General features: G+C 53.4%; 1 protein-coding gene across 1 annotated transcript in view; it reads right to left on the bottom strand.

The window, feature by feature from the left end:
- The window catches only part of LOC144488025 (receptor-interacting serine/threonine-protein kinase 3-like), a gene marked incomplete at its 5' end in the record, with an annotated part of 85,280 nt that extends 60,799 nt beyond the window's left edge, over nt 1–24,481 (bottom strand). Inside the window, 2 exons of the mRNA XM_078206042.1 lie at nt 23,064–23,222; nt 24,432–24,481. Of these exons, the coding sequence (XP_078062168.1) occupies nt 23,064–23,222; nt 24,432–24,481 (209 nt within the window). The remainder of the gene's footprint in view (nt 1–23,063; nt 23,223–24,431) is intronic.
- Nucleotides 24,482–26,369: the final 1,888 nt, after the last annotated feature.

Raw genomic sequence — 26,369 nt, 5'->3', positions numbered from 1 at the left:
CCTGTGCTGGGAGTGTTTGATGGAGACAGTGTAGAGGGAGCTTTACTCTGTATCTAACCCCGTGATGTACCTGTCCTGGGAGTGTTTGATGGGGACAGTGTAGAGGGAGCTTTACTCTGTATCTAACCCCGTGCTGTACCTCTCCTGGGAGTGTTTGATGGGGACAGTGTAGAGGGAGCTTTACTCTGTATCTAACCCCGTGCTGTACCTGTGCTGGGAGTGTTTGATGGAGACAGTGTAGAGGGAGCTTTACTCTGTATCTAACCCCGTGCTGTACCTGTCCTGGGAGTGTTTGATGGGGGACAGTGTAGAGGGAGCTTTACTCTGTATCTAACCCCGTGCTGTACCTGTGCTGGGAGTGTTTGATGGAGACAGTGTAGAGGGAGCTTTACTCTGTATCTAACCCCGTGCTGTACCTGTCCTGGGAGTGTTTGATGGGGGACAGTGTAGAGGGAGCTTTACTCTGTATCTAACCCCGTGCTGTACCTGTCCTGGGAGTGTTTGATGGGGGACAGTGCAGAGGGAGCTTTACTCTGTATCGAACCCCGTACTGTCCCTGTCCTGGGAGTGTTTGATGGGGGACAGTGTAGAGGAAGCTTTACTCTGTATCTAACCCCGTGCTGTACCTGTCCTGGGAGTGTTTGATGGGGGACAGTGTAGAGGGAGCTTTACTCTGTATCTAACCCCGTGCTGTACTTGTCCTGGGAGTGTTTGATGGGGGACAGTGTAGAGGGAGCTTTACTCTGTATCTAGCCCCGTGCTGTACCTGTCCTGGGAATGTTTGATGGGGGACAGTGTAGAGGGAGCTTTACTCTGTATCTAACCCCGTGCTGGACCTGTCCTGGGAGTGTTTGATGGGGACAGTGTAGAGGGAGCTTTACTCTGTATCTAACCCCGTGCTGTACCTGTCCTGGGAGTGTTTGATGGGGACAGTGTAGAGGGAGCTTTACTCTGTATCTAACCCCGTGCTGTACCTGTCCTGGGAGTGTTTGATGGGGACAGTGTAGAGGGAGCTTTACTCTGTATCTAACCCCGTGCTGTACCTGTCCTGGGAGTGTTTGATGGGGGACAGTGTAGAGGGAGCTTTACTCTGTATCTAACCCCGTGCTGTACCTGTCCTGTGAGTGTTTGATGAGGGACAGTGTAGAGAGAGCTTAACTCTGTATCTAACCCCGTGCAGTACCTGTCCTGGGAGTGTTTGATGGGGGACAGTGGAGAGGGAGCTTTACTCTGTATCTAACCCCGTGCTGTACCTGTCCTGGGAGTGTTTGATGGGGGACAGTGTAGAGGGAGCTTTACTCTGTATCTAACCCCGTGCTGAACCTGTCCTGGGAGTGTTTGATGGGGGACAGTGTAGAGGGAGCTTTACTCTGTATCTAACCCCGTGCTGTATCTGTCCTGGGAGTGTTTGATGGGGGGACAGTGTAGAGGGAGCTTTACTCTGTATCTAACCCCGTGCTGTACCTGTCCTGGGAGTGTTTGATGGGGACAGTGTAGAGAGAGCATTACTCTGTATCTAACCCCATGCTGTACCTGTCCTGGGAGTGTTTGATGGGGGGACAGTGTCGAGGGAGCTTTACTCTGTATCTAACCCCGTGCTGTACGTGTCCTGGGAGTGTTTGATGGGGGACAGTGTAGAGGGAGCTCTACTCTGTATCTAACCACGTGCTGTACCTGTCCTGGGAGTGTTTGATGGGGACAGTGTAGAGGGAACTTTACTCTGTATCTAACCCCGTGCTGTACCTGTCCTGGGAGTGTTTGATGGGGGACAGTGTAGAGGGAGCTTTACTCTGTATCTAACCCCGTGCTGTACCTGTCCTGGGAGTGTTTGATGGGGACAGTGTAGAGGGAGCTTTACTCTGTATCTAACCCCGTGCTGTACCTGTCCTGGGAGTGTTTGATGGGGGACAGTGTAGAGGGAGCTTTACTCTGTATCTAACCCCGTGCTGTACCTGTCCTGTGAGTGTTTGATGGGGGACAGTGTAGAGAGAGCTTTACTCTGTATCTAACCCCGTGCAGTACCTGTCCTGGGAGTGTCTGATGGGGGACAGTGTAGAGGGAGCTTTACTCTGTATCTAACCCCGTGCTGTAACTGTCCTGGGAGTGTTTGATGGGGGACAGTGTAGAGGGAGCTTTACTCTGTATCTAACCCCGTGCTGAACCTGTCCTGGGAGTGTTTGATGGGGGACAGTGTAGAGGGAGCTTTACTCTGTATCTAACCCCGTGCTGTATCTGTCCTGGGAGTGTTTGATGGGGGGACAGTGTAGAGGGAGCTTTACTCTGTATCTAACCCCGTGCTGTACCTGTCCTGGGCGTGTTTGATGGGGACAGTGTAGAGGGAGCTTTACTCTGTATCTAACCCCATGCTGTACCTGTCCTGGGAGTGTTTGATGGGGGGACAGTGTCGAGGGAGCTTTACTCTGTATCTAACCCCGTGCTGTACGTGTCCTGAGAGTGTTTGATGGGGGACAGTGTAGAGGGAGCTCTACTCTGTATCTAACCACGTGCTGTACCTGTCCTGGGAGTGTTTGATGGGGACAGTGTAGAGGGAGCTTTACTCTGTATCTAACACCGTGCTGTACCTGTCCTGGGAGTGTTTGATGAGGGACAGTGTAGAGGGAGCTTTACTCTGTATCTAACCCCGTGCTGTACCTGTCCTGGGAGTGTTTGATGGGGACAGTGTAGAGGGAGCTTTACTCTGTACCTAACCCCGTGCTGTACCTGTCCTGGGAGTGTTTGATGAGGGACAGTGTAGAGGGAGCTTTACTCTGTATCTCACTCCGTGCTGTACCTGTCCTGGGAGTGTTTGATGGGGGACAGTGTAGAGGGAGCTTTACTCTGTATCTAACCCCGTGCTGTACCTGTCCTGGGAGTGTTTGATGGGGGACAGTGTAGAGGGAGCTTTACTCTGTATCTCACCCCGTGCTGTTCCTGTCCTGGGAGTGTTTGATGGGGGACAGTGTAGAGGGAGTTTTACTCTGTTTCTAACCCCGTGCTGTACCTGTCCTGGGAGTGTTTGATGGGGACAGTGTAGAGGGAGCGTTACTTTGTATCGAACCCCGTGCTGTACCTGTCCCGGGAGTGTTTGATGGGTGACAGTGTAGAGGGAGCTTTATTCTGTATCTAACCCCGTGCTGTACCTGTCCTGGGAGTGTTTGATGGGGGACAGCGTAGAGGGAGCTTTACTCTGTATCTAACCCCGTGCTGTACCTGTCCTGGGAGTGTTTGATGGGGACAGTGTAGAGGGAGCTTTACTCTGTATCTAACACCGTGCTGTACCTGCCCTGGGAGTGTTTGATGGGGACAGTGTAGAGGGAGCTTTACTCTGTATCTAACCCCGTGCTGTACCTGTCCTGGGAGTGTTTGTTGGGGGACAGTGTCGAGGGAGCTTTACTCTGTATCTCACCCCGTGCTGTACCTGTCCTGGGAGTGTTTGATGGAGACAGGGTAGAGGGAGCTTTACTCTGTATCTAACCCCGTGCTGTACCTGTGCTGGGAGTGTTTGATGGAGACAGTGTAGAGGGAGCTTTACTCTGTATCTAACCCCGTGATGTACCTGTCCTGGGAGTGTTTGATGGGGACAGTGTAGAGGGAGCTTTACTCTGTATCTAACCCCGTGCTGTACCTCTCCTGGGAGTGTTTGATGGGGACAGTGTAGAGGGAGCTTTACTCTGTATCTAACCCCGTGCTGTACCTGTGCTGGGAGTGTTTGATGGAGACAGTGTAGAGGGAGCTTTACTCTGTATCTAACCCCGTGCTGTACCTGTCCTGGGAGTGTTTGATGGGGGACAGTGTAGAGGGAGCTTTACTCTGTATCTAACCCCGTGCTGTACCTGTGCTGGGAGTGTTTGATGGAGACAGTGTAGAGAGAGCTTTACTCTGTATCTAACCCCATGCTGTACCTGTCCTGGGAGTGTTTGATGGGGGGACAGTGTCGAGGGAGCTTTACTCTGTATCTAACCCCGTGCTGTACGTGTCCTGGGAGTGTTTGATGGGGGACAGTGTAGAGGGAGCTCTACTCTGTATCTAACCACGTGCTGTACCTGTCCTGGGAGTGTTTGATGGGGACAGTGTAGAGGGAACTTTACTCTGTATCTAACCCCGTGCTGTACCTGTCCTGGGAGTGTTTGATGGGGGACAGTGTAGAGGGAGCTTTACTCTATATCTAACCCCGTGCTGTACCTGTCCTGGGAGTGTTTGATGGGGACAGTGTAGAGGGAGCTTTACTCTGTATCTAACCCCGTGCTGTACCTGTCCTGGGAGTGTTTGATGGGGACAGTGTAGAGGGAGCTGTACTCTGTATCTAACACCGTGCTGTACCTGTCCTGGGAGTGTTTGATGGGGACAGTGTAGAGGGAGCTTTACTCTGTATCTAACCCCGTGCTGTACCTGTCCTGGGAGTGTTTGATGGGGGACAGTGCAGAGGGAGCTTTACTCTGTATCTAACCCCGTGCTGTACTTGTCCTGGGAGTGTTTGATGGGGGACAGTGTAGAGGGAGCTTTACTCTGTATCTAGCCCCGTGCTGTACCTGTCCTGGGAATGTTTGATGGGGGACAGTGTAGAGGGAGCTTTACTCTGTATCTAACCCCGTGCTGTACCTGTCCTGGGAGTGTTTGATGGGGACAGTGTAGAGGGAGCTTTACTCTGTATCTAACCCCGTGCTGTACCTGTCCTGGGAGTGTTTGATGGGGACAGTGTAGAGGGAGCTTTACTCTGTATCTAACCCTGTGCTGTACCTGTCCTGGGAGTGTTTGATGGGGACAGTGTAGAGGGAGCTTTACTCTGTCTCTAACCCCGTGCTGTACCTGTCCTGGGAGTGTTTGATGGGGACAGTGTAGAGAGAGCTTTACTCTGTATCTAACCCCGTGCTGTACCTGTCCTGGGAGTGTTTGATGGGGGACAGTGTAGAGGGAGCTTTACTCTGTATCTAACCCCGTGCTGTACCTGTCCTGGGAGTGTTTGATGGGGACAGTGTAGAGGGAGCTTTACTCTGTATCTAACCCCGTGCTGTACCTGTCCTGTGAGTGTTTGATGGGGGACAGTGTGGAGAGAGCTTTACTCTGTATCTAACCCCGTGCAGTACCTGTCCTGGGAGTGTTTGATGGGGGACAGTGTAGAGGGAGCTTTACTCTGTATCTAACCCCGTGCTGTACCTGTCCTGGGAGTGTTTGATGGGGGACAGTGTAGAGGGAGCTTTACTCTGTATCTAACCCCGTGCTGTACCTGTCCTGGGAGTGTTTGATGGGGGACAGTGTAGAGGGAGCTTTACTCTGTATCTAACCCCGTGCTGTACCTGTCCTGGGAGTGTTTGATGAGGGACAGTGTAGAGGGAGCTTTACTCTGTATCTAACCCCGTGCTGTACCTGTCCTGGGAGTGTTTGATGGGGACAGTGTAGAGGGAGCTTTACTCTGTATCTAACCCCGTGCTGTACCTGTCCTGGGAGTGTTTGATGAGGGACAGTGTAGAGGGAGCTTTACTCTGTATCTCACTCCGTGCTGTACCTGTCCTGGGAGTGTTTGATGGGGGACAGTGTAGAGGGAGCTTTACTCTGTATCTAACCCCGTGCTGTACCTGTCCTGGGAGTGTTTGATGGGGGACAGTGTAGAGGGAGCTTTACTCTGTATCTAACCCCGTGCTGTACCTGTCCTGGGAGTGTTTGATGGGGGACAGTGTAGAGGGAGCTTTACTCTGTATCTAACCCCGTGCTGCACCTGTCCTGGGAGTGTTTGATGGGGGACAGTGTAGAGGGAGCTTTACTCTGTATCTAACCCCGTGCTGCACCTGTCCGGGGAGTGTTTGATGGGGGACAGTGTAGAGGGAGCTTTACTCTGTATCTCACCCCATGCTGTACCAGTCCTGGGAGTGTTTGATGGGGGACAGTGTAGAGGGAGCTTTACTCTGTATCTCACCCCGTGCTGTACCTGTCCTGGGAGTGTTTGATGGGGGACAGTGTAGAGGGAGCTTTACTCTGTATCTAACCCCGTGCTGTACCTGTCCTGGGAGTGTTTGATGGGGACAGTGTAGAGGGAGCTTTACTCTGTATCTAACCCCGTGCTGTACCTGTCCTGGGAGTGTTTGATGGGGGACAGTGTAGAGGGAGCTTTACTCTGTATCTAACCCCGTGCTGTACTTGTCCTGGGAGTGTTTGATGGGGGACAGTGTAGAGGGAGCTTTACTCTGTATCTAGCCCCGTGCTGTACCTGTCCTGGGAATGTTTGATGGGGGACAGTGTAGAGGGAGCTTTACTCTGTATCTAACCCCGTGCTGTACCTGTCCTGTGAGTGTTTGATGGGGACAGTGTAGAGGGAGCTTTACTCTGTATCTAACCCCGTGCTGTACCTGTCCTGGGAGTGTTTGATGGGGACAGTGTAGAGGGAGCTTTACTCTGTATCTAACCCCGTGCTGTACCTGTCCTGGGAGTGTTTGATGGGGACAGTGTAGAGGGAGCTTTACTCTGTATCTAACCCCGTGCTGTACCTGTCCTGGGAGTGTTTGATGGGGGACAGTGTAGAGGGAGCTTTACTCTGTATCTAACCCCGTGCTGTACCTGTCCTGTGAGTGTTTGATGGGGGACAGTGTAGAGAGAGCTTTACTCTGTATCTAACCCCGTGCAGTACCTGTCCTGGGAGTGTTTGATGGGGGACAGTGTAGAGGGAGCTTTACTCTGTATCTAACCCCGTGCTGTAACTGTCCTGGGAGTGTTTGATGGGGGACAGTGTAGAGGGAGCTTTACTCTGTATCTAACCCCGTGCTGAACCTGTCCTGGGAGTGTTTGATGAGGGACAGTGTAGAGGGAGCTTTACTCTGTATCTAACCCCGTGCTGTACCTGTCCTGGGAGTGTTTGATGGGGACAGTGTAGAGGGAGCTTTACTCTGTATCTAACCCCGTGCTGTACCTGTCCTGGGAGTGTTTGATGAGGGACAGTGTAGAGGGAGCTTTACTCTGTATCTCACTCCGTGCTGTACCTGTCCTGGGAGTGTTTGATGGGGGACAGTGTAGAGGGAGCTTTACTCTGTATCTAACCCCGTGCTGTACCTGTCCTGGGAGTGTTTGATGGGGGACAGTGTAGAGGGAGCTTTACTCTGTATCTAACCCCGTGCTGTACCTGTCCTGGGAGTGTTTGATGGGGGACAGTGTAGAGGGAGCTTTACTCTGTATCTAACCCCGTGCTGCACCTGTCCTGGGAGTGTTTGATGGGGGACAGTGTAGAGGGAGCTTTACTCTGTATCTAACCCCGTGCTGCACCTGTCCTGGGAGTGTTTGATGGGGGACAGTGTAGAGGGAGCTTTACTCTGTATCTCACCCCATGCTGTACCAGTCCTGGGAGTGTTTGATGGGGGACAGTGTAGAGGGAGCTTTACTCTGTATCTCACCCCGTGCTGTACCTGTCCTGGGAGTGTTTGATGGGGGACAGTGTAGAGGGAGCTTTACTCTGTATCTAACCCCGTGCTGTACCTGTCCTGGGAGTGTTTGATGGGGACAGTGTAGAGGGAGCTTTACTCTGTATCTAACCCCGTGCTGTACCTGTCCTGGGAGTGTTTGATGGGGGACAGTGTAGAGGGAGCTTTACTCTGTATCTAACCCCGTGCTGTACTTGTCCTGGGAGTGTTTGATGGGGGACAGTGTAGAGGGAGCTTTACTCTGTATCTAGCCCCGTGCTGTACCTGTCCTGGGAATGTTTGATGGGGGACAGTGTAGAGGGAGCTTTACTCTGTATCTAACCCCGTGCTGTACCTGTCCTGTGAGTGTTTGATGGGGACAGTGTAGAGGGAGCTTTACTCTGTATCTAACCCCGTGCTGTACCTGTCCTGGGAGTGTTTGATGGGGACAGTGTAGAGGGAGCTTTACTCTGTATCTAACCCCGTGCTGTACCTGTCCTGGGAGTGTTTGATGGGGACAGTGTAGAGGGAGCTTTACTCTGTATCTAACCCCGTGCTGTACCTGTCCTGGGAGTGTTTGATGGGGGACAGTGTAGAGGGAGCTTTACTCTGTATCTAACCCCGTGCTGTACCTGTCCTGTGAGTGTTTGATGGGGGACAGTGTAGAGAGAGCTTTACTCTGTATCTAACCCCGTGCAGTACCTGTCCTGGGAGTGTTTGATGGGGGACAGTGTAGAGGGAGCTTTACTCTGTATCTAACCCCGTGCTGTAACTGTCCTGGGAGTGTTTGATGGGGGACAGTGTAGAGGGAGCTTTACTCTGTATCTAACCCCGTGCTGAACCTGTCCTGGGAGTGTTCGATGGGGGACAGTGTAGAGGGAGCTTTACTCTGTATCTAACCCCGTGCTGTATCTGTCCTGGGAGTGTTTGATGGGGGGACAGTGTAGAGGGAGCTTTACTCTGTATCTAACCCCGTGCTGTACCTGTCCTGGGCGTGTTTGATGGGGACAGTGTAGAGGGAGCTTTACTCTGTATCTAACCCCATGCTGTACCTGTCCTGGGAGTGTTTGATGGGGGGACAGTGTCGAGGGAGCTTTACTCTGTATCTAACCCCGTGCTGTACGTGTCCTGGGAGTGTTTGATGGGGGACAGTGTAGAGGGAGCTCTACTCTGTATCTAACCACGTGCTGTACCTGTCCTGGGAGTGTTTGTGGGGACAGTGTAGAGGGAGCTTTACTCTGTATCTAACACCGTGCTGTACCTGTCCTGGGAGTGTTTGATGAGGGACAGTGTAGAGGGAGCTTTACTCTGTATCTAACCCCGTGCTGTACCTGTCCTGGGAGTGTTTGATGGGGACAGTGTAGAGGGAGCTTTACTCTGTACCTAACCCCGTGCTGTACCTGTCCTGGGAGTGTTTGATGAGGGACAGTGTAGAGGGAGCTTTACTCTGTATCTCACTCCGTGCTGTACCTGTCCTGGGAGTGTTTGATGGGGGACAGTGTAGAGGGAGCTTTACTCTGTATCTAACCCCGTGCTGTACCTGTCCTGGGAGTGTTTGATGGGGGACAGTGTAGAGGGAGCTTTACTCTGTATCTCACCCCGTGCTGTTCCTGTCCTGGGAGTGTTTGATGGGGGACAGTGTAGAGGGAGGTTTACTCTGTTTCTAACCCCGTGCTGTACCTGTCCTGGGAGTGTTTGATGGGGACAGTGTAGAGGGAGCTTTACTTTGTATCGAACCCCGTGCTGTACCTGTCCCGGGAGTGTTTGATGGGTGACAGTGTAGAGGGAGCTTTATTCTGTATCTAACCCCGTGCTGTACCTGTCCTGGGAGTGTTTGATGGGGGACAGCGTAGAGGGAGCTTTACTCTGTATCTAACCCCGTGCTGTACCTGTCCTGGGAGTGTTTGATGGGGACAGTGTAGAGGGAGCTTTACTCTGTATCTAACACCGTGCTGTACCTGCCCTGGGAGTGTTTGATGGGGACAGTGTAGAGGGAGCTTTACTCTGTATCTAACCCCGTGCTGTACCTGTCCTGGGAGTGTTTGTTGGGGGACAGTGTCGAGGGAGCTTTACTCTGTATCTCACCCCGTGCTGTACCTGTCCTGGGAGTGTTTGATGGGGGACAGTGTAGAGGGAGCTTTACTCTGTATCTAACCCCGTGCTGTACCTGTCCTGGGAGTGTTTGATGGGGACAGTGTAGAGGGAGCTTTACTCTGTATCTAACCCCGTGCTGTCCCTGTCCTGGGAGTGTTTGATGGGGGACAGTGTAGAGGGAGCTTTACTCTGTATCTAACCCCGTGCTGTACCTGTCCTGGGAGTGTTTGATGGGGACAGTGTAGAGGGAGCTTTACTCTGTATCTAACCCCGTGCTGTACCTGTCCTGGGAGTGTTTGATGGGGGACAGCGTAGAGGGAGCTTTACTCTGTATCTAACCCCGTGCTGTACCTGTCCTGGGAGTGTTTGATGGGGGACAGTGTAGAGGGAGCTTTACTCTGTATCTAACCCCGTGCTGTACCTGTCCTGGGAGTGTTTGATGGGGACAGTGTAGAGGGAGCTTTACTCTGTATCTAACCCCGTGCTGTCCCTGTCCTGGGAGTGTTTGATGGGGGACAGTGTAGAGGGAGCTTTACTCTGTATCTAACCCCGTGCTGTACCTGTCCTGGGAGTGTTTGATGGGGACAGTGTAGAGGGAGCTTTACTCTGTATCTAACCCCGTGCTGTCCCTGTCCTGGGGGTGTTTGATGGGGGACAGTGTAGAGGGAGCTTTACTCTGTATCTAACCCCGTGCTGTACTTGTCCTGGGAGTGTTTGATGGGGGACAGTGTAGAGGGAGCTTTACTCTGTATCTAGCCCCGTGCTGTACCTGTCCTGGGAATGTTTGATGGGGGACAGTGTAGAGGGAGCTTTACTCTGTATCTAACCCCGTGCTGTACCTGTCCTGTGAGTGTTTGATGGGGACAGTGTAGAGGGAGCTTTACTCTGTATCTAACCCCGTGCTGTACCTGTCCTGGGAGTGTTTGATGGGGACAGTGTAGAGGGAGCTTTACTCTGTATCTAACCCCGTGCTGTACCTGTCCTGGGAGTGTTTGATGGGGACAGTGTAGAGGGAGCTTTACTCTGTATCTAACCCCGTGCTGTACCTGTCCTGGGAGTGTTTGATGGGGGACAGTGTAGAGGGAGCTTTACTCTGTATCTAACCCCGTGCTGTACCTGTCCTGTGAGTGTTTGATGGGGGACAGTGTAGAGAGAGCTTTACTCTGTATCTAACCCCGTGCAGTACCTGTCCTGGGAGTGTTTGATGGGGGACAGTGTAGAGGGAGCTTTACTCTGTATCTAACCCCGTGCTGTAACTGTCCTGGGAGTGTTTGATGGGGGACAGTGTAGAGGGAGCTTTACTCTGTATCTAACCCCGTGCTGAACCTGTCCTGGGAGTGTTTGATGAGGGACAGTGTAGAGGGAGCTTTACTCTGTATCTAACCCCGTGCTGTACCTGTCCTGGGAGTGTTTGATGGGGACAGTGTAGAGGGAGTTTTACTCTGTATCTAACCCCGTGCTGTACCTGTCCTGGGAGTGTTTGATGAGGGACAGTGTAGAGGGAGCTTTACTCTGTATCTCACCCCATGCTGTACCAGTCCTGGGAGTGTTTGATGGGGGACAGTGTAGAGGGAGCTTTACTCTGTATCTCACCCCGTGCTGTACCTGTCCTGGGAGTGTTTGATGGGGGACAGTGTAGAGGGAGCTTTACTCTGTATCTAACCCCGTGCTGTACCTGTCCTGGGAGTGTTTGATGGGGACAGTGTAGAGGGAGCTTTACTCTGTATCTAACCCCGTGCTGTACCTGTCCTGGGAGTGTTTGATGGGGGACAGTGTAGAGGGAGCTTTACTCTGTATCTAACCCCGTGCTGTACTTGTCCTGGGAGTGTTTGATGGGGGACAGTGTAGAGGGAGCTTTACTCTGTATCTAGCCCCGTGCTGTACCTGTCCTGGGAATGTTTGATGGGGGACAGTGTAGAGGGAGCTTTACTCTGTATCTAACCCCGTGCTGTACCTGTCCTGTGAGTGTTTGATGGGGACAGTGTAGAGGGAGCTTTACTCTGTATCTAACCCCGTGCTGTACCTGTCCTGGGAGTGTTTGATGGGGACAGTGTAGAGGGAGCTTTACTCTGTATCTAACCCCGTGCTGTACCTGTCCTGGGAGTGTTTGATGGGGACAGTGTAGAGGGAGCTTTACTCTGTATCTAACCCCGTGCTGTACCTGTCCTGGGAGTGTTTGATGGGGGACAGTGTAGAGGGAGCTTTACTCTGTATCTAACCCCGTGCTGTACCTGTCCTGTGAGTGTTTGATGGGGGACAGTGTAGAGAGAGCTTTACTCTGTATCTAACCCCGTGCAGTACCTGTCCTGGGAGTGTTTGATGGGGGACAGTGTAGAGGGAGCTTTACTCTGTATCTAACCCCGTGCTGTAACTGTCCTGGGAGTGTTTGATGGGGGACAGTGTAGAGGGAGCTTTACTCTGTATCTAACCCCGTGCTGAACCTGTCCTGGGAGTGTTCGATGGGGGACAGTGTAGAGGGAGCTTTACTCTGTATCTAACCCCGTGCTGTATCTGTCCTGGGAGTGTTTGATGGGGGGACAGTGTAGAGGGAGCTTTACTCTGTATCTAACCCCGTGCTGTACCTGTCCTGGGCGTGTTTGATGGGGACAGTGTAGAGGGAGCTTTACTCTGTATCTAACCCCATGCTGTACCTGTCCTGGGAGTGTTTGATGGGGGGACAGTGTCGAGGGAGCTTTACTCTGTATCTAACCCCGTGCTGTACGTGTCCTGGGAGTGTTTGATGGGGGACAGTGTAGAGGGAGCTCTACTCTGTATCTAACCACGTGCTGTACCTGTCCTGGGAGTGTTTGTGGGGACAGTGTAGAGGGAGCTTTACTCTGTATCTAACACCGTGCTGTACCTGTCCTGGGAGTGTTTGATGAGGGACAGTGTAGAGGGAGCTTTACTCTGTATCTAACCCCGTGCTGTACCTGTCCTGGGAGTGTTTGATGGGGACAGTGTAGAGGGAGCTTTACTCTGTACCTAACCCCGTGCTGTACCTGTCCTGGGAGTGTTTGATGAGGGACAGTGTAGAGGGAGCTTTACTCTGTATCTCACTCCGTGCTGTACCTGTCCTGGGAGTGTTTGATGGGGGACAGTGTAGAGGGAGCTTTACTCTGTATCTAACCCCGTGCTGTACCTGTCCTGGGAGTGTTTGATGGGGGACAGTGTAGAGGGAGCTTTACTCTGTATCTCACCCCGTGCTGTTCCTGTCCTGGGAGTGTTTGATGGGGGACAGTGTAGAGGGAGGTTTACTCTGTTTCTAACCCCGTGCTGTACCTGTCCTGGGAGTGTTTGATGGGGACAGTGTAGAGGGAGCTTTACTTTGTATCGAACCCCGTGCTGTACCTGTCCCGGGAGTGTTTGATGGGTGACAGTGTAGAGGGAGCTTTATTCTGTATCTAACCCCGTGCTGTACCTGTCCTGGGAGTGTTTGATGGGGGACAGCGTAGAGGGAGCTTTACTCTGTATCTAACCCCGTGCTGTACCTGTCCTGGGAGTGTTTGATGGGGACAGTGTAGAGGGAGCTTTACTCTGTATCTAACACCGTGCTGTACCTGCCCTGGGAGTGTTTGATGGGGACAGTGTAGAGGGAGCTTTACTCTGTATCTAACCCTGTGCTGTACCTGTCCTGGGAGTGTTTGATGGGGACAGTGTAGAGGGAGCTTTACTCTGTCTCTAACCCCGTGCTGTACCTGTCCTGGGAGTGTTTGATGGGGACAGTGTAGAGAGAGCTTTACTCTGTATCTAACCCCGTGCTGTACCTGTCCTGGGAGTGTTTGATGGGGGACAGTGTAGAGGGAGCTTTACTCTGTATCTAACCCCGTGCTGTACCTGTCCTGGGAGTGTTTGATGGGGACAGTGTAGAGGGAGCTTTACTCTGTATCTAACCCCGTGCTGTACCTGTCCTGTGAGTGTTTGATGGGGGACAGTGTGGAGAGAGCTTTACTCTGTATCTAACCCCGTGCAGTACCTGTCCTGGGAGTGTTTGATGGGGGACAGTGTAGAGGGAGCTTTACTCTGTATCTAACCCCGTGCTGTACCTGTCCTGGGAGTGTTTGATGGGGGACAGTGTAGAGGGAGCTTTACTCTGTATCTAACCCCGTGCTGTACCTGTCCTGGGAGTGTTTGATGGGGGACAGTGTAGAGGGAGCTTTACTCTGTATCTAACCCCGTGCTGTACCTGTCCTGGGAGTGTTTGATGAGGGACAGTGTAGAGGGAGCTTTACTCTGTATCTAACCCCGTGCTGTACCTGTCCTGGGAGTGTTTGATGGGGACAGTGTAGAGGGAGCTTTACTCTGTATCTAACCCCGTGCTGTACCTGTCCTGGGAGTGTTTGATGAGGGACAGTGTAGAGGGAGCTTTACTCTGTATCTCACTCCGTGCTGTACCTGTCCTGGGAGTGTTTGATGGGGGACAGTGTAGAGGGAGCTTTACTCTGTATCTAACCCCGTGCTGTACCTGTCCTGGGAGTGTTTGATGGGGGACAGTGTAGAGGGAGCTTTACTCTGTATCTAACCCCGTGCTGTACCTGTCCTGGGAGTGTTTGATGGGGGACAGTGTAGAGGGAGCTTTACTCTGTATCTAACCCCGTGCTGCACCTGTCCTGGGAGTGTTTGATGGGGGACAGTGTAGAGGGAGCTTTACTCTGTATCTAACCCCGTGCTGCACCTGTCCGGGGAGTGTTTGATGGGGGACAGTGTAGAGGGAGCTTTACTCTGTATCTCACCCCATGCTGTACCAGTCCTGGGAGTGTTTGATGGGGGACAGTGTAGAGGGAGCTTTACTCTGTATCTCACCCCGTGCTGTACCTGTCCTGGGAGTGTTTGATGGGGGACAGTGTAGAGGGAGCTTTACTCTGTATCTAACCCCGTGCTGTACCTGTCCTGGGAGTGTTTGATGGGGACAGTGTAGAGGGAGCTTTACTCTGTATCTAACCCCGTGCTGTACCTGTCCTGGGAGTGTTTGATGGGGGACAGTGTAGAGGGAGCTTTACTCTGTATCTAACCCCGTGCTGTACTTGTCCTGGGAGTGTTTGATGGGGGACAGTGTAGAGGGAGCTTTACTCTGTATCTAGCCCCGTGCTGTACCTGTCCTGGGAATGTTTGATGGGGGACAGTGTAGAGGGAGCTTTACTCTGTATCTAACCCCGTGCTGTACCTGTCCTGTGAGTGTTTGATGGGGACAGTGTAGAGGGAGCTTTACTCTGTATCTAACCCCGTGCTGTACCTGTCCTGGGAGTGTTTGATGGGGACAGTGTAGAGGGAGCTTTACTCTGTATCTAACCCCGTGCTGTACCTGTCCTGGGAGTGTTTGATGGGGACAGTGTAGAGGGAGCTTTACTCTGTATCTAACCCCGTGCTGTACCTGTCCTGGGAGTGTTTGATGGGGGACAGTGTAGAGGGAGCTTTACTCTGTATCTAACCCCGTGCTGTACCTGTCCTGTGAGTGTTTGATGGGGGACAGTGTAGAGAGAGCTTTACTCTGTATCTAACCCCGTGCAGTACCTGTCCTGGGAGTGTTTGATGGGGGACAGTGTAGAGGGAGCTTTACTCTGTATCTAACCCCGTGCTGTAACTGTCCTGGGAGTGTTTGATGGGGGACAGTGTAGAGGGAGCTTTACTCTGTATCTAACCCCGTGCTGAACCTGTCCTGGGAGTGTTTGATGAGGGACAGTGTAGAGGGAGCTTTACTCTGTATCTAACCCCGTGCTGTACCTGTCCTGGGAGTGTTTGATGGGGACAGTGTAGAGGGAGCTTTACTCTGTATCTAACCCCGTGCTGTACCTGTCCTGGGAGTGTTTGATGAGGGACAGTGTAGAGGGAGCTTTACTCTGTATCTCACTCCGTGCTGTACCTGTCCTGGGAGTGTTTGATGGGGGACAGTGTAGAGGGAGCTTTACTCTGTATCTAACCCCGTGCTGTACCTGTCCTGGGAGTGTTTGATGGGGGACAGTGTAGAGGGAGCTTTACTCTGTATCTAACCCCGTGCTGTACCTGTCCTGGGAGTGTTTGATGGGGGACAGTGTAGAGGGAGCTTTACTCTGTATCTAACCCCGTGCTGCACCTGTCCTGGGAGTGTTTGATGGGGGACAGTGTAGAGGGAGCTTTACTCTGTATCTAACCCCGTGCTGCACCTGTCCTGGGAGTGTTTGATGGGGGACAGTGTAGAGGGAGCTTTACTCTGTATCTCACCCCATGCTGTACCAGTCCTGGGAGTGTTTGATGGGGGACAGTGTAGAGGGAGCTTTACTCTGTATCTCACCCCGTGCTGTACCTGTCCTGGGAGTGTTTGATGGGGGACAGTGTAGAGGGAGCTTTACTCTGTATCTAACCCCGTGCTGTACCTGTCCTGGGAGTGTTTGATGGGGACAGTGTAGAGGGAGCTTTACTCTGTATCTAACCCCGTGCTGTACCTGTCCTGGGAGTGTTTGATGGGGGACAGTGTAGAGGGAGCTTTACTCTGTATCTAACCCCGTGCTGTACTTGTCCTGGGAGTGTTTGATGGGGGACAGTGTAGAGGGAGCTTTACTCTGTATCTAGCCCCGTGCTGTACCTGTCCTGGGAATGTTTGATGGGGGACAGTGTAGAGGGAGCTTTACTCTGTATCTAACCCCGTGCTGTACCTGTCCTGTGAGTGTTTGATGGGGACAGTGTAGAGGGAGCTTTACTCTGTATCTAACCCCGTGCTGTACCTGTCCTGGGAGTGTTTGATGGGGACAGTGTAGAGGGAGCTTTACTCTGTATCTAACCCCGTGCTGTACCTGTCCTGGGAGTGTTTGATGGGGACAGTGTAGAGGGAGCTTTACTCTGTATCTAACCCCGTGCTGTACCTGTCCTGGGAGTGTTTGATGGGGGACAGTGTAGAGGGAGCTTTACTCTGTATCTAACCCCGTGCTGTACCTGTCCTGTGAGTGTTTGATGGGGGACAGTGTAGAGAGAGCTTTACTCTGTATCTAACCCCGTGCAGTACCTGTCCTGGGAGTGTTTGATGGGGGACAGTGTAGAGGGAGCTTTACTCTGTATCTAACCCCGTGCTGTAACTGTCCTGGGAGTGTTTGATGGGGGACAGTGTAGAGGGAGCTTTACTCTGTATCTAACCCCGTGCTGAACCTGTCCTGGGAGTGTTCGATGGGGGACAGTGTAGAGGGAGCTTTACTCTGTATCTAACCCCGTGCTGTATCTGTCCTGGGAGTGTTTGATGGGGGGACAGTGTAGAGGGAGCTTTACTCTGTATCTAACCCCGTGCTGTACCTGTCCTGGGCGTGTTTGATGGGGACAGTGTAGAGGGAGCTTTACTCTGTATCTAACCCCATGCTGTACCTGTCCTGGGAGTGTTTGATGGGGGGACAGTGTCGAGGGAGCTTTACTCTGTATCTAACCCCGTGCTGTACGTGTCCTGGGAGTGTTTGATGGGGGACAGTGTAGAGGGAGCTCTACTCTGTATCTAACCACGTGCTGTACCTGTCCTGGGAGTGTTTGTGGGGACAGTGTAGAGGGAGCTTTACTCTGTATCTAACACCGTGCTGTACCTGTCCTGGGAGTGTTTGATGAGGGACAGTGTAGAGGGAGCTTTACTCTGTATCTAACCCCGTGCTGTACCTGTCCTGGGAGTGTTTGATGGGGACAGTGTAGAGGGAGCTTTACTCTGTACCTAACCCCGTGCTGTACCTGTCCTGGGAGTGTTTGATGAGGGACAGTGTAGAGGGAGCTTTACTCTGTATCTCACTCCGTGCTGTACCTGTCCTGGGAGTGTTTGATGGGGGACAGTGTAGAGGGAGCTTTACTCTGTATCTAACCCCGTGCTGTACCTGTCCTGGGAGTGTTTGATGGGGGACAGTGTAGAGGGAGCTTTACTCTGTATCTCACCCCGTGCTGTTCCTGTCCTGGGAGTGTTTGATGGGGGACAGTGTAGAGGGAGGTTTACTCTGTTTCTAACCCCGTGCTGTACCTGTCCTGGGAGTGTTTGATGGGGACAGTGTAGAGGGAGCTTTACTTTGTATCGAACCCCGTGCTGTACCTGTCCCGGGAGTGTTTGATGGGTGACAGTGTAGAGGGAGCTTTATTCTGTATCTAACCCCGTGCTGTACCTGTCCTGGGAGTGTTTGATGGGGGACAGCGTAGAGGGAGCTTTACTCTGTATCTAACCCCGTGCTGTACCTGTCCTGGGAGTGTTTGATGGGGACAGTGTAGAGGGAGCTTTACTCTGTATCTAACACCGTGCTGTACCTGCCCTGGGAGTGTTTGATGGGGACAGTGTAGAGGGAGCTTTACTCTGTATCTAACCCCGTGCTGTACCTGTCCTGGGAGTGTTTGTTGGGGGACAGTGTCGAGGGAGCTTTACTCTGTATCTCACCCCGTGCTGTACCTGTCCTGGGAGTGTTTGATGGGGGACAGTGTAGAGGGAGCTTTACTCTGTATCTAACCCCGTGCTGTACCTGTCCTGGGAGTGTTTGATGGGGACAGTGTAGAGGGAGCTTTACTCTGTATCTAACCCCGTGCTGTCCCTGTCCTGGGAGTGTTTGATGGGGGACAGTGTAGAGGGAGCTTTACTCTGTATCTAACCCCGTGCTGTACCTGTCCTGGGAGTGTTTGATGGGGACAGTGTAGAGGGAGCTTTACTCTGTATCTAACCCCGTGCTGTACCTGTCCTGGGAGTGTTTGATGGGGGACAGCGTAGAGGGAGCTTTACTCTGTATCTAACCCCGTGCTGTACCTGTCCTGGGAGTGTTTGATGGGGGACAGTGTAGAGGGAGCTTTACTCTGTATCTAACCCCGTGCTGTACCTGTCCTGGGAGTGTTTGATGGGGACAGTGTAGAGGGAGCTTTACTCTGTATCTAACCCCGTGCTGTCCCTGTCCTGGGAGTGTTTGATGGGGGACAGTGTAGAGGGAGCTTTACTCTGTATCTAACCCCGTGCTGTACCTGTCCTGGGAGTGTTTGATGGGGACAGTGTAGAGGGAGCTTTACTCTGTATCTAACCCCGTGCTGTCCCTGTCCTGGGGGTGTTTGATGGGGGACAGTGTAGAGGGAGCTTTACTCTGTATCTAACCCCGTGCTGTACTTGTCCTGGGAGTGTTTGATGGGGGACAGTGTAGAGGGAGCTTTACTCTGTATCTAGCCCCGTGCTGTACCTGTCCTGGGAATGTTTGATGGGGGACAGTGTAGAGGGAGCTTTACTCTGTATCTAACCCCGTGCTGTACCTGTCCTGTGAGTGTTTGATGGGGACAGTGTAGAGGGAGCTTTACTCTGTATCTAACCCCGTGCTGTACCTGTCCTGGGAGTGTTTGATGGGGACAGTGTAGAGGGAGCTTTACTCTGTATCTAACCCCGTGCTGTACCTGTCCTGGGAGTGTTTGATGGGGACAGTGTAGAGGGAGCTTTACTCTGTATCTAACCCCGTGCTGTACCTGTCCTGGGAGTGTTTGATGGGGGACAGTGTAGAGGGAGCTTTACTCTGTATCTAACCCCGTGCTGTACCTGTCCTGTGAGTGTTTGATGGGGGACAGTGTAGAGAGAGCTTTACTCTGTATCTAACCCCGTGCAGTACCTGTCCTGGGAGTGTTTGATGGGGGACAGTGTAGAGGGAGCTTTACTCTGTATCTAACCCCGTGCTGTAACTGTCCTGGGAGTGTTTGATGGGGGACAGTGTAGAGGGAGCTTTACTCTGTATCTAACCCCGTGCTGAACCTGTCCTGGGAGTGTTTGATGAGGGACAGTGTAGAGGGAGCTTTACTCTGTATCTAACCCCGTGCTGTACCTGTCCTGGGAGTGTTTGATGGGGACAGTGTAGAGGGAGTTTTACTCTGTATCTAACCCCGTGCTGTACCTGTCCTGGGAGTGTTTGATGAGGGACAGTGTAGAGGGAGCTTTACTCTGTATCTCACCCCATGCTGTACCAGTCCTGGGAGTGTTTGATGGGGGACAGTGTAGAGGGAGCTTTACTCTGTATCTCACCCCGTGCTGTACCTGTCCTGGGAGTGTTTGATGGGGGACAGTGTAGAGGGAGCTTTACTCTGTATCTAACCCCGTGCTGTACCTGTCCTGGGAGTGTTTGATGGGGACAGTGTAGAGGGAGCTTTACTCTGTATCTAACCCCGTGCTGTACCTGTCCTGGGAGTGTTTGATGGGGGACAGTGTAGAGGGAGCTTTACTCTGTATCTAACCCCGTGCTGTACTTGTCCTGGGAGTGTTTGATGGGGGACAGTGTAGAGGGAGCTTTACTCTGTATCTAGCCCCGTGCTGTACCTGTCCTGGGAATGTTTGATGGGGGACAGTGTAGAGGGAGCTTTACTCTGTATCTAACCCCGTGCTGTACCTGTCCTGTGAGTGTTTGATGGGGACAGTGTAGAGGGAGCTTTACTCTGTATCTAACCCCGTGCTGTACCTGTCCTGGGAGTGTTTGATGGGGACAGTGTAGAGGGAGCTTTACTCTGTATCTAACCCCGTGCTGTACCTGTCCTGGGAGTGTTTGATGGGGACAGTGTAGAGGGAGCTTTACTCTGTATCTAACCCCGTGCTGTACCTGTCCTGGGAGTGTTTGATGGGGGACAGTGTAGAGGGAGCTTTACTCTGTATCTAACCCCGTGCTGTACCTGTCCTGTGAGTGTTTGATGGGGGACAGTGTAGAGAGAGCTTTACTCTGTATCTAACCCCGTGCAGTACCTGTCCTGGGAGTGTTTGATGGGGGACAGTGTAGAGGGAGCTTTACTCTGTATCTAACCCCGTGCTGTAACTGTCCTGGGAGTGTTTGATGGGGGACAGTGTAGAGGGAGCTTTACTCTGTATCTAACCCCGTGCTGAACCTGTCCTGGGAGTGTTCGATGGGGGACAGTGTAGAGGGAGCTTTACTCTGTATCTAACCCCGTGCTGTATCTGTCCTGGGAGTGTTTGATGGGGGGACAGTGTAGAGGGAGCTTTACTCTGTATCTAACCCCGTGCTGTACCTGTCCTGGGCGTGTTTGATGGGGACAGTGTAGAGGGAGCTTTACTCTGTATCTAACCCCATGCTGTACCTGTCCTGGGAGTGTTTGATGGGGGGACAGTGTCGAGGGAGCTTTACTCTGTATCTAACCCCGTGCTGTACGTGTCCTGGGAGTGTTTGATGGGGGACAGTGTAGAGGGAGCTCTACTCTGTATCTAACCACGTGCTGTACCTGTCCTGGGAGTGTTTGTGGGGACAGTGTAGAGGGAGCTTTACTCTGTATCTAACACCGTGCTGTACCTGTCCTGGGAGTGTTTGATGAGGGACAGTGTAGAGGGAGCTTTACTCTGTATCTAACCCCGTGCTGTACCTGTCCTGGGAGTGTTTGATGGGGACAGTGTAGAGGGAGCTTTACTCTGTACCTAACCCCGTGCTGTACCTGTCCTGGGAGTGTTTGATGAGGGACAGTGTAGAGGGAGCTTTACTCTGTATCTCACTCCGTGCTGTACCTGTCCTGGGAGTGTTTGATGGGGGACAGTGTAGAGGGAGCTTTACTCTGTATCTAACCCCGTGCTGTACCTGTCCTGGGAGTGTTTGATGGGGGACAGTGTAGAGGGAGCTTTACTCTGTATCTCACCCCGTGCTGTTCCTGTCCTGGGAGTGTTTGATGGGGGACAGTGTAGAGGGAGGTTTACTCTGTTTCTAACCCCGTGCTGTACCTGTCCTGGGAGTGTTTGATGGGGACAGTGTAGAGGGAGCTTTACTTTGTATCGAACCCCGTGCTGTACCTGTCCCGGGAGTGTTTGATGGGTGACAGTGTAGAGGGAGCTTTATTCTGTATCTAACCCCGTGCTGTACCTGTCCTGGGAGTGTTTGATGGGGGACAGCGTAGAGGGAGCTTTACTCTGTATCTAACCCCGTGCTGTACCTGTCCTGGGAGTGTTTGATGGGGACAGTGTAGAGGGAGCTTTACTCTGTATCTAACACCGTGCTGTACCTGCCCTGGGAGTGTTTGATGGGGACAGTGTAGAGGGAGCTTTACTCTGTATCTAACCCCGTGCTGTACCTGTCCTGGGAGTGTTTGTTGGGGGACAGTGTCGAGGGAGCTTTACTCTGTATCTCACCCCGTGCTGTACCTGTCCTGGGAGTGTTTGATGGGGGACAGTGTAGAGGGAGCTTTACTCTGTATCTAACCCCGTGCTGTACCTGTCCTGGGAGTGTTTGATGGGGACAGTGTAGAGGGAGCTTTACTCTGTATCTAACCCCGTGCTGTCCCTGTCCTGGGAGTGTTTGATGGGGGACAGTGTAGAGGGAGCTTTACTCTGTATCTAACCCCGTGCTGTACCTGTCCTGGGAGTGTTTGATGGGGACAGTGTAGAGGGAGCTTTACTCTGTATCTAACCCCGTGCTGTACCTGTCCTGGGAGTGTTTGATGGGGGACAGCGTAGAGGGAGCTTTACTCTGTATCTAACCCCGTGCTGTACCTGTCCTGGGAGTGTTTGATGGGGGACAGTGTAGAGGGAGCTTTACTCTGTATCTAACCCCGTGCTGTACCTGTCCTGGGAGTGTTTGATGGGGACAGTGTAGAGGGAGCTTTACTCTGTATCTAACCCCGTGCTGTCCCTGTCCTGGGAGTGTTTGATGGGGGACAGTGTAGAGGGAGCTTTACTCTGTATCTAACCCCGTGCTGTACCTGTCCTGGGAGTGTTTGATGGGGACAGTGTAGAGGGAGCTTTACTCTGTATCTAACCCCGTGCTGTCCCTGTCCTGGGGGTGTTTGATGGGGGACAGTGTAGAGGGAGCTTTACTCTGTATCTAACCCCGTGCTGTACCTGTCCTGGGAGTGTTTGATGGGCGACTGTATAGAGGGAGCTTTACTCTGTATCTAACCCCGTGCTGTACCTGTCCTGGGAGTGTTTGATGGGGGACAGTGTAGAGGGAGCTTTACTCTGTATCTCACCCCGTGCTGTACCTGTCCTGGGAGTGTTTGATGGGGGACAGTGTAGAGGGAGCTTTACTCTGTATCTCACCCCGTGCTGTACCTGTCCTGGGAGTATTTGATGGGGATAGTGTAGAGCGAGCTTTACTCTGTATCTAACCCCGTGCTGTACCTGTCCTGGGAGTGTTTGATGGGGGACAGTGTAGAGGGAGCTTTACTCTGTATCTAACCCCGTGCTGTACCTGTCCTGGGAGTGTTTGATGGGGGACAGTGTAGAGGGAGCTTTACTCTGTATCTAACCCCGTGCTGTACCTGTCCTGGGAGTGTTTGATGGGGGACAGTGTAGAGGGAGCTTTACTCTGTATCTAACCCCGTGCTGTACCTGTCCTGGGAGTGTTTGATGGGGGACAGTGTAGAGGGAGCTTTACTCTGTATCTAACCCCGTGCTGTACCTGTCCTGGGAGTGTTTGATGGGGGACAGTGTAGAGGGAGCTTTACTCTGTATCTAACCCCGTGCTGTACCTGTCCTGGGAGTGTTTGATGGGGGACAGTGTAGAGGGAGCTTTACTCTGTATCTAACCCCGTGCTGTACCTGTCCTGGGAGTGTTTGATGGGGGACAGTGTAGAGGGAGCTTTACTCTGTATCTCACCCCGTGCTGTCCCCGTCCTGGGGGTGTGTGCAGTGTAGTCCCAGTGTGATGTCCTGCCGGTCTCTCCACTTACCCGCAAACGTCGGCCTCTCCTGGGGTTCGTTGTGCCAACATTCCTGCATCAGCGCTGTCAGATCTTCCAGCTTTTCCAAAGTTTTCGGCCTGGGCAGGAGGCCGAGATCCGGCCTCTGGTTCTGTGGGATGAGGATCTGGATCAGGGCTCGAGGCCCACCTGTGGGAACGGAGAGATGTGGGAGCTGCTGTCAGAATCGTGCTCGCAGTTTCTATGTTTCTCTGAATCTTGGTGCCTGCGGGGCACCTTGTAAATGGTTCACACGGGGACAAAGCAGAAATGATCGAGAGCTTCAAGTTTTTAGGTGTCCAGATCACCAACAACCTCTCCTGCTCCCCCCCCCATGCCGACACTCTAGTTAAGAAAGCCCCACCAACGCCTCGACTTTCTCAGGAGGCGAAGCAAATTTGGCATGTCCGCTCTGACATGTTGGCGACACGGTGGTTAGCCTCACTGTGCCAAGGGTCCCGGGTTCGATTCCCGGCCTCGGGTCACTGTCTGTGCGGAGTCTGCACATTCTCCCCGTGTCTGCGTGGGTTTCCTCCGGGTGCTCCGGTTTCCTCCCAAAGATGTGCAGGTTAGGTTGATTGGCCGTGCTAAAATTGACCCTAGTTTCAAGGGAATTAGCAGGGTAAATATGTGGGGTTACGGGGATAGGGTGGGATTGTGGTCGGTGCAGACTCGATGGGCCGAATGGCCTCCTTCTGCACTGTAGGGATTCTATGATTCTACGACTCTCACCAACTTTTACGGATGCACCATAGAAAGCATTCTTTCTGGTTGTATCACAGCTCGGTCTGGGCTCCTGCTCTGCCCAAGACCGCAAGGAACTACGAAGGGTCGTGAATGTAGCCCAATCCATCACGCAAACCAGCCTCCCATCCATTGACTCTGTCTACACTTCCCGCTGCCTCGGGGAAAAGCAGCCAGCATCATCAAGGACCCCACGCACCCCGGACATTCTCTCTTCCACCTTCTTCCATCGGGAAAAAGATACAAAAGTCTGAGGTCACGGACCAACCGACTCAAGAACAGCTTCTTCCCTGCTGCTGTCAGACTTTTGAATGGACCCTACCTCGCATTAAGTTGATCTTTCTCTACACCCTAGCTATGACTGTAACGCTATATTCTGCACTCGCTCCTTTCCTTCTCTATGAACGGTATGCTTTGTCTGTATAGTGCGCAAGAAACAATACTTTTCACTAAATCAAAGCAATCACACACTGCTCCCACAGTGAGTGGGTGGCGGACTGAGCGAATGTTTGTCGATGGGGTGCCCATCAAAGCGGTGGGCAGTCTGAGGCCTCACAGTCTTGTCCCTCCCTCGCACCCCTCTGGGCGTGCCCCCCGACCCCCCACCCTGCTCACCTTGGTAAGGCTGCTTTCCAGACAAGACGCTCCACACCAAGATCCCAAAGCTGGAAGGGAACAGGACAACAGAGTCAGTCAGACAGCAGAGGAATCGGCGGAATGCCAGTGCCCGGAATCCCCGCAATACTCCCGTCCAAGAGGGCGCAAGGTCACGGTCTGACCCAGTGACCCCTCCCCACCCAGAGCATCACCCATCACACTCCCCTTCACGGAGAGGGGCCGGACAGAGGGAGGGGCTGGAGAGAGAGAGCGAGAGAGAGAGGGAGGGAGAGAGAGAGGGGCAGAGAGAGGGAGGGGCCGGAGAGAGGGAGGGGGGCCAGAGAGAGAGAGAGAGAGGGGCCAGAGAGAGAGAGAGAGAGGGGCCAGAGAGAGAGAGGGGCCAAAGAGAGAGAGAGAGAGGGGGGCCAGAGAAAGAGAGAGGGGGGGCAGAGAGAGAGAGGGGCCAGAGAGAGAGAGGGGCAGAGAGAGAGAGAGGGGCCGGAGAGAGAGAGCGAGAGAGAGGGGCCAGAGAGAGAGAGAGAGGGAGGGAGAGAGAGAGGGGCAGAGAGAGGGAGGGGCTGGAGAGAGGGAGAGAGAGAGGGAGGGAGAGAGAGAGGGGCAGAGAGAGGGATGGGCTGGAGAGAGATAGAGAGAGAGAGGCAGAGAGAGAGGGGCAGAGAGAGGGAGGGGCTGGAGTGAGAGAGCGAGAGAGAGAGAGAGAGAGCGAGAGAGAGAGGGGCCAGCGAGAGAGAGAGAGAGCGAGAGAGAGAGGGGCCAGCGAGAGAGAGGGCCAGAGAGAAGAGAGGGGCCAGAGAGAGAGAGGGGCCAGAGAGAGAGAGGGGCCAGAGAGAGAGAGGGGCCAGAGAGAGAGAGGGGCCAGAGAGAGAGAGGGGCCAGCGAGAGAGAGAGAGAGCGAGAGAGAGAGGGGCAGAGAGAGAGGGGCCAGAGAGAGAGAGGGGCAGAGAGAGAGAGCGAGAGAGAGGGGCCAGAGAGAGAGAGAGAGGGAGGGAGAGAGAGAGGGGCAGAGAGAGGGAGGGGCTGGAGAGAGGGAGAGAGAGAGGGAGGGAGAGAGAGAGGGGCAGAGAGAGGGATGGGCTGGAGAGAGATAGAGAGAGAGAGGCAGAGAGAGAGGGGCAGAGAGAGGGAGGGCTGGAGTGAGAGAGCGAGAGAGAGAGAGAGAGAGAGCGAGAGAGAGAGGGGCCAGCGAGAGAGAGAGAGAGCGAGAGAGAGAGGGGCCAGCGAGAGAGAGAGCGAGAGAGAGAGGGGCCAGCGAGAGAGAGGGGCCAGAGAGAGAGAGAGGCCAGAGAGAGAGAGGGGCCAGAGAGAGAGAGGGGCCAGAGAGAGAGAGAGAGAGGGGGCCAGAGAGAGAGAGAGGCCAGCGAGAGAGAGGAGGGCCAGAGAGAGAGAGAGGCCAGAGAGAGAGAGGGGCCAGAGAGAGAGAGAGGGGCCAGAGAGAGAGAGGGGCCAGAGAGAGAGAGGGGCCAGAGAGAGAGAGGGGCCAGAGAGAGAGAGGGGCCAGAGAGAGAGGGGGCCAGCGAGAGAGAGGGGCCAGAGAGAGAGAGGGGCCAGAGAGAGAGAGGGGCCAGAGAGAGAGAGAGAGAGGGGGGGCCAGAGAGAGAGAGAGGCCAGCGAGAGAGAGAGGGGCCGGAGAGAGAGAGAGGCCAGAGAGAGAGAGGGGCCAGAGAGAGAGAGGGGCCAGCGAGAGAGAGAGAGAGGGGCCAGAGAGAGAGAGGGGCCAGAGAGAGAGAGGGGCCAGAGAGAGAGAGGGGCCAGAGAGAGAGAGAGAGAGAGGGGGGCCAGAGAGGGAGAGAGAGGCCAGCGAGAGAGAGAGGGCCAGAGAGAGAGGGGCCAGCGAGAGAGAGAGAGAGGGGCCAGAGAGAGAGAGGGGCCAGAGAGAGAGAGAGGGGCCAGCGAGAGAGAGAGAGAGGGGCCAGAGAGAGAGAGAGAGAGGGGCCA

The sequence above is a fragment of the Mustelus asterias genome, unplaced genomic scaffold (assembly GCF_964213995.1).
Source record: "Mustelus asterias unplaced genomic scaffold, sMusAst1.hap1.1 HAP1_SCAFFOLD_1223, whole genome shotgun sequence".
Classification (NCBI taxonomy): Eukaryota; Metazoa; Chordata; class Chondrichthyes; order Carcharhiniformes; family Triakidae; genus Mustelus; species Mustelus asterias.
The sequence above is the reverse complement of the archived record's forward strand: the minus strand, read 5'-3'. Positions and strand labels throughout refer to the sequence as shown.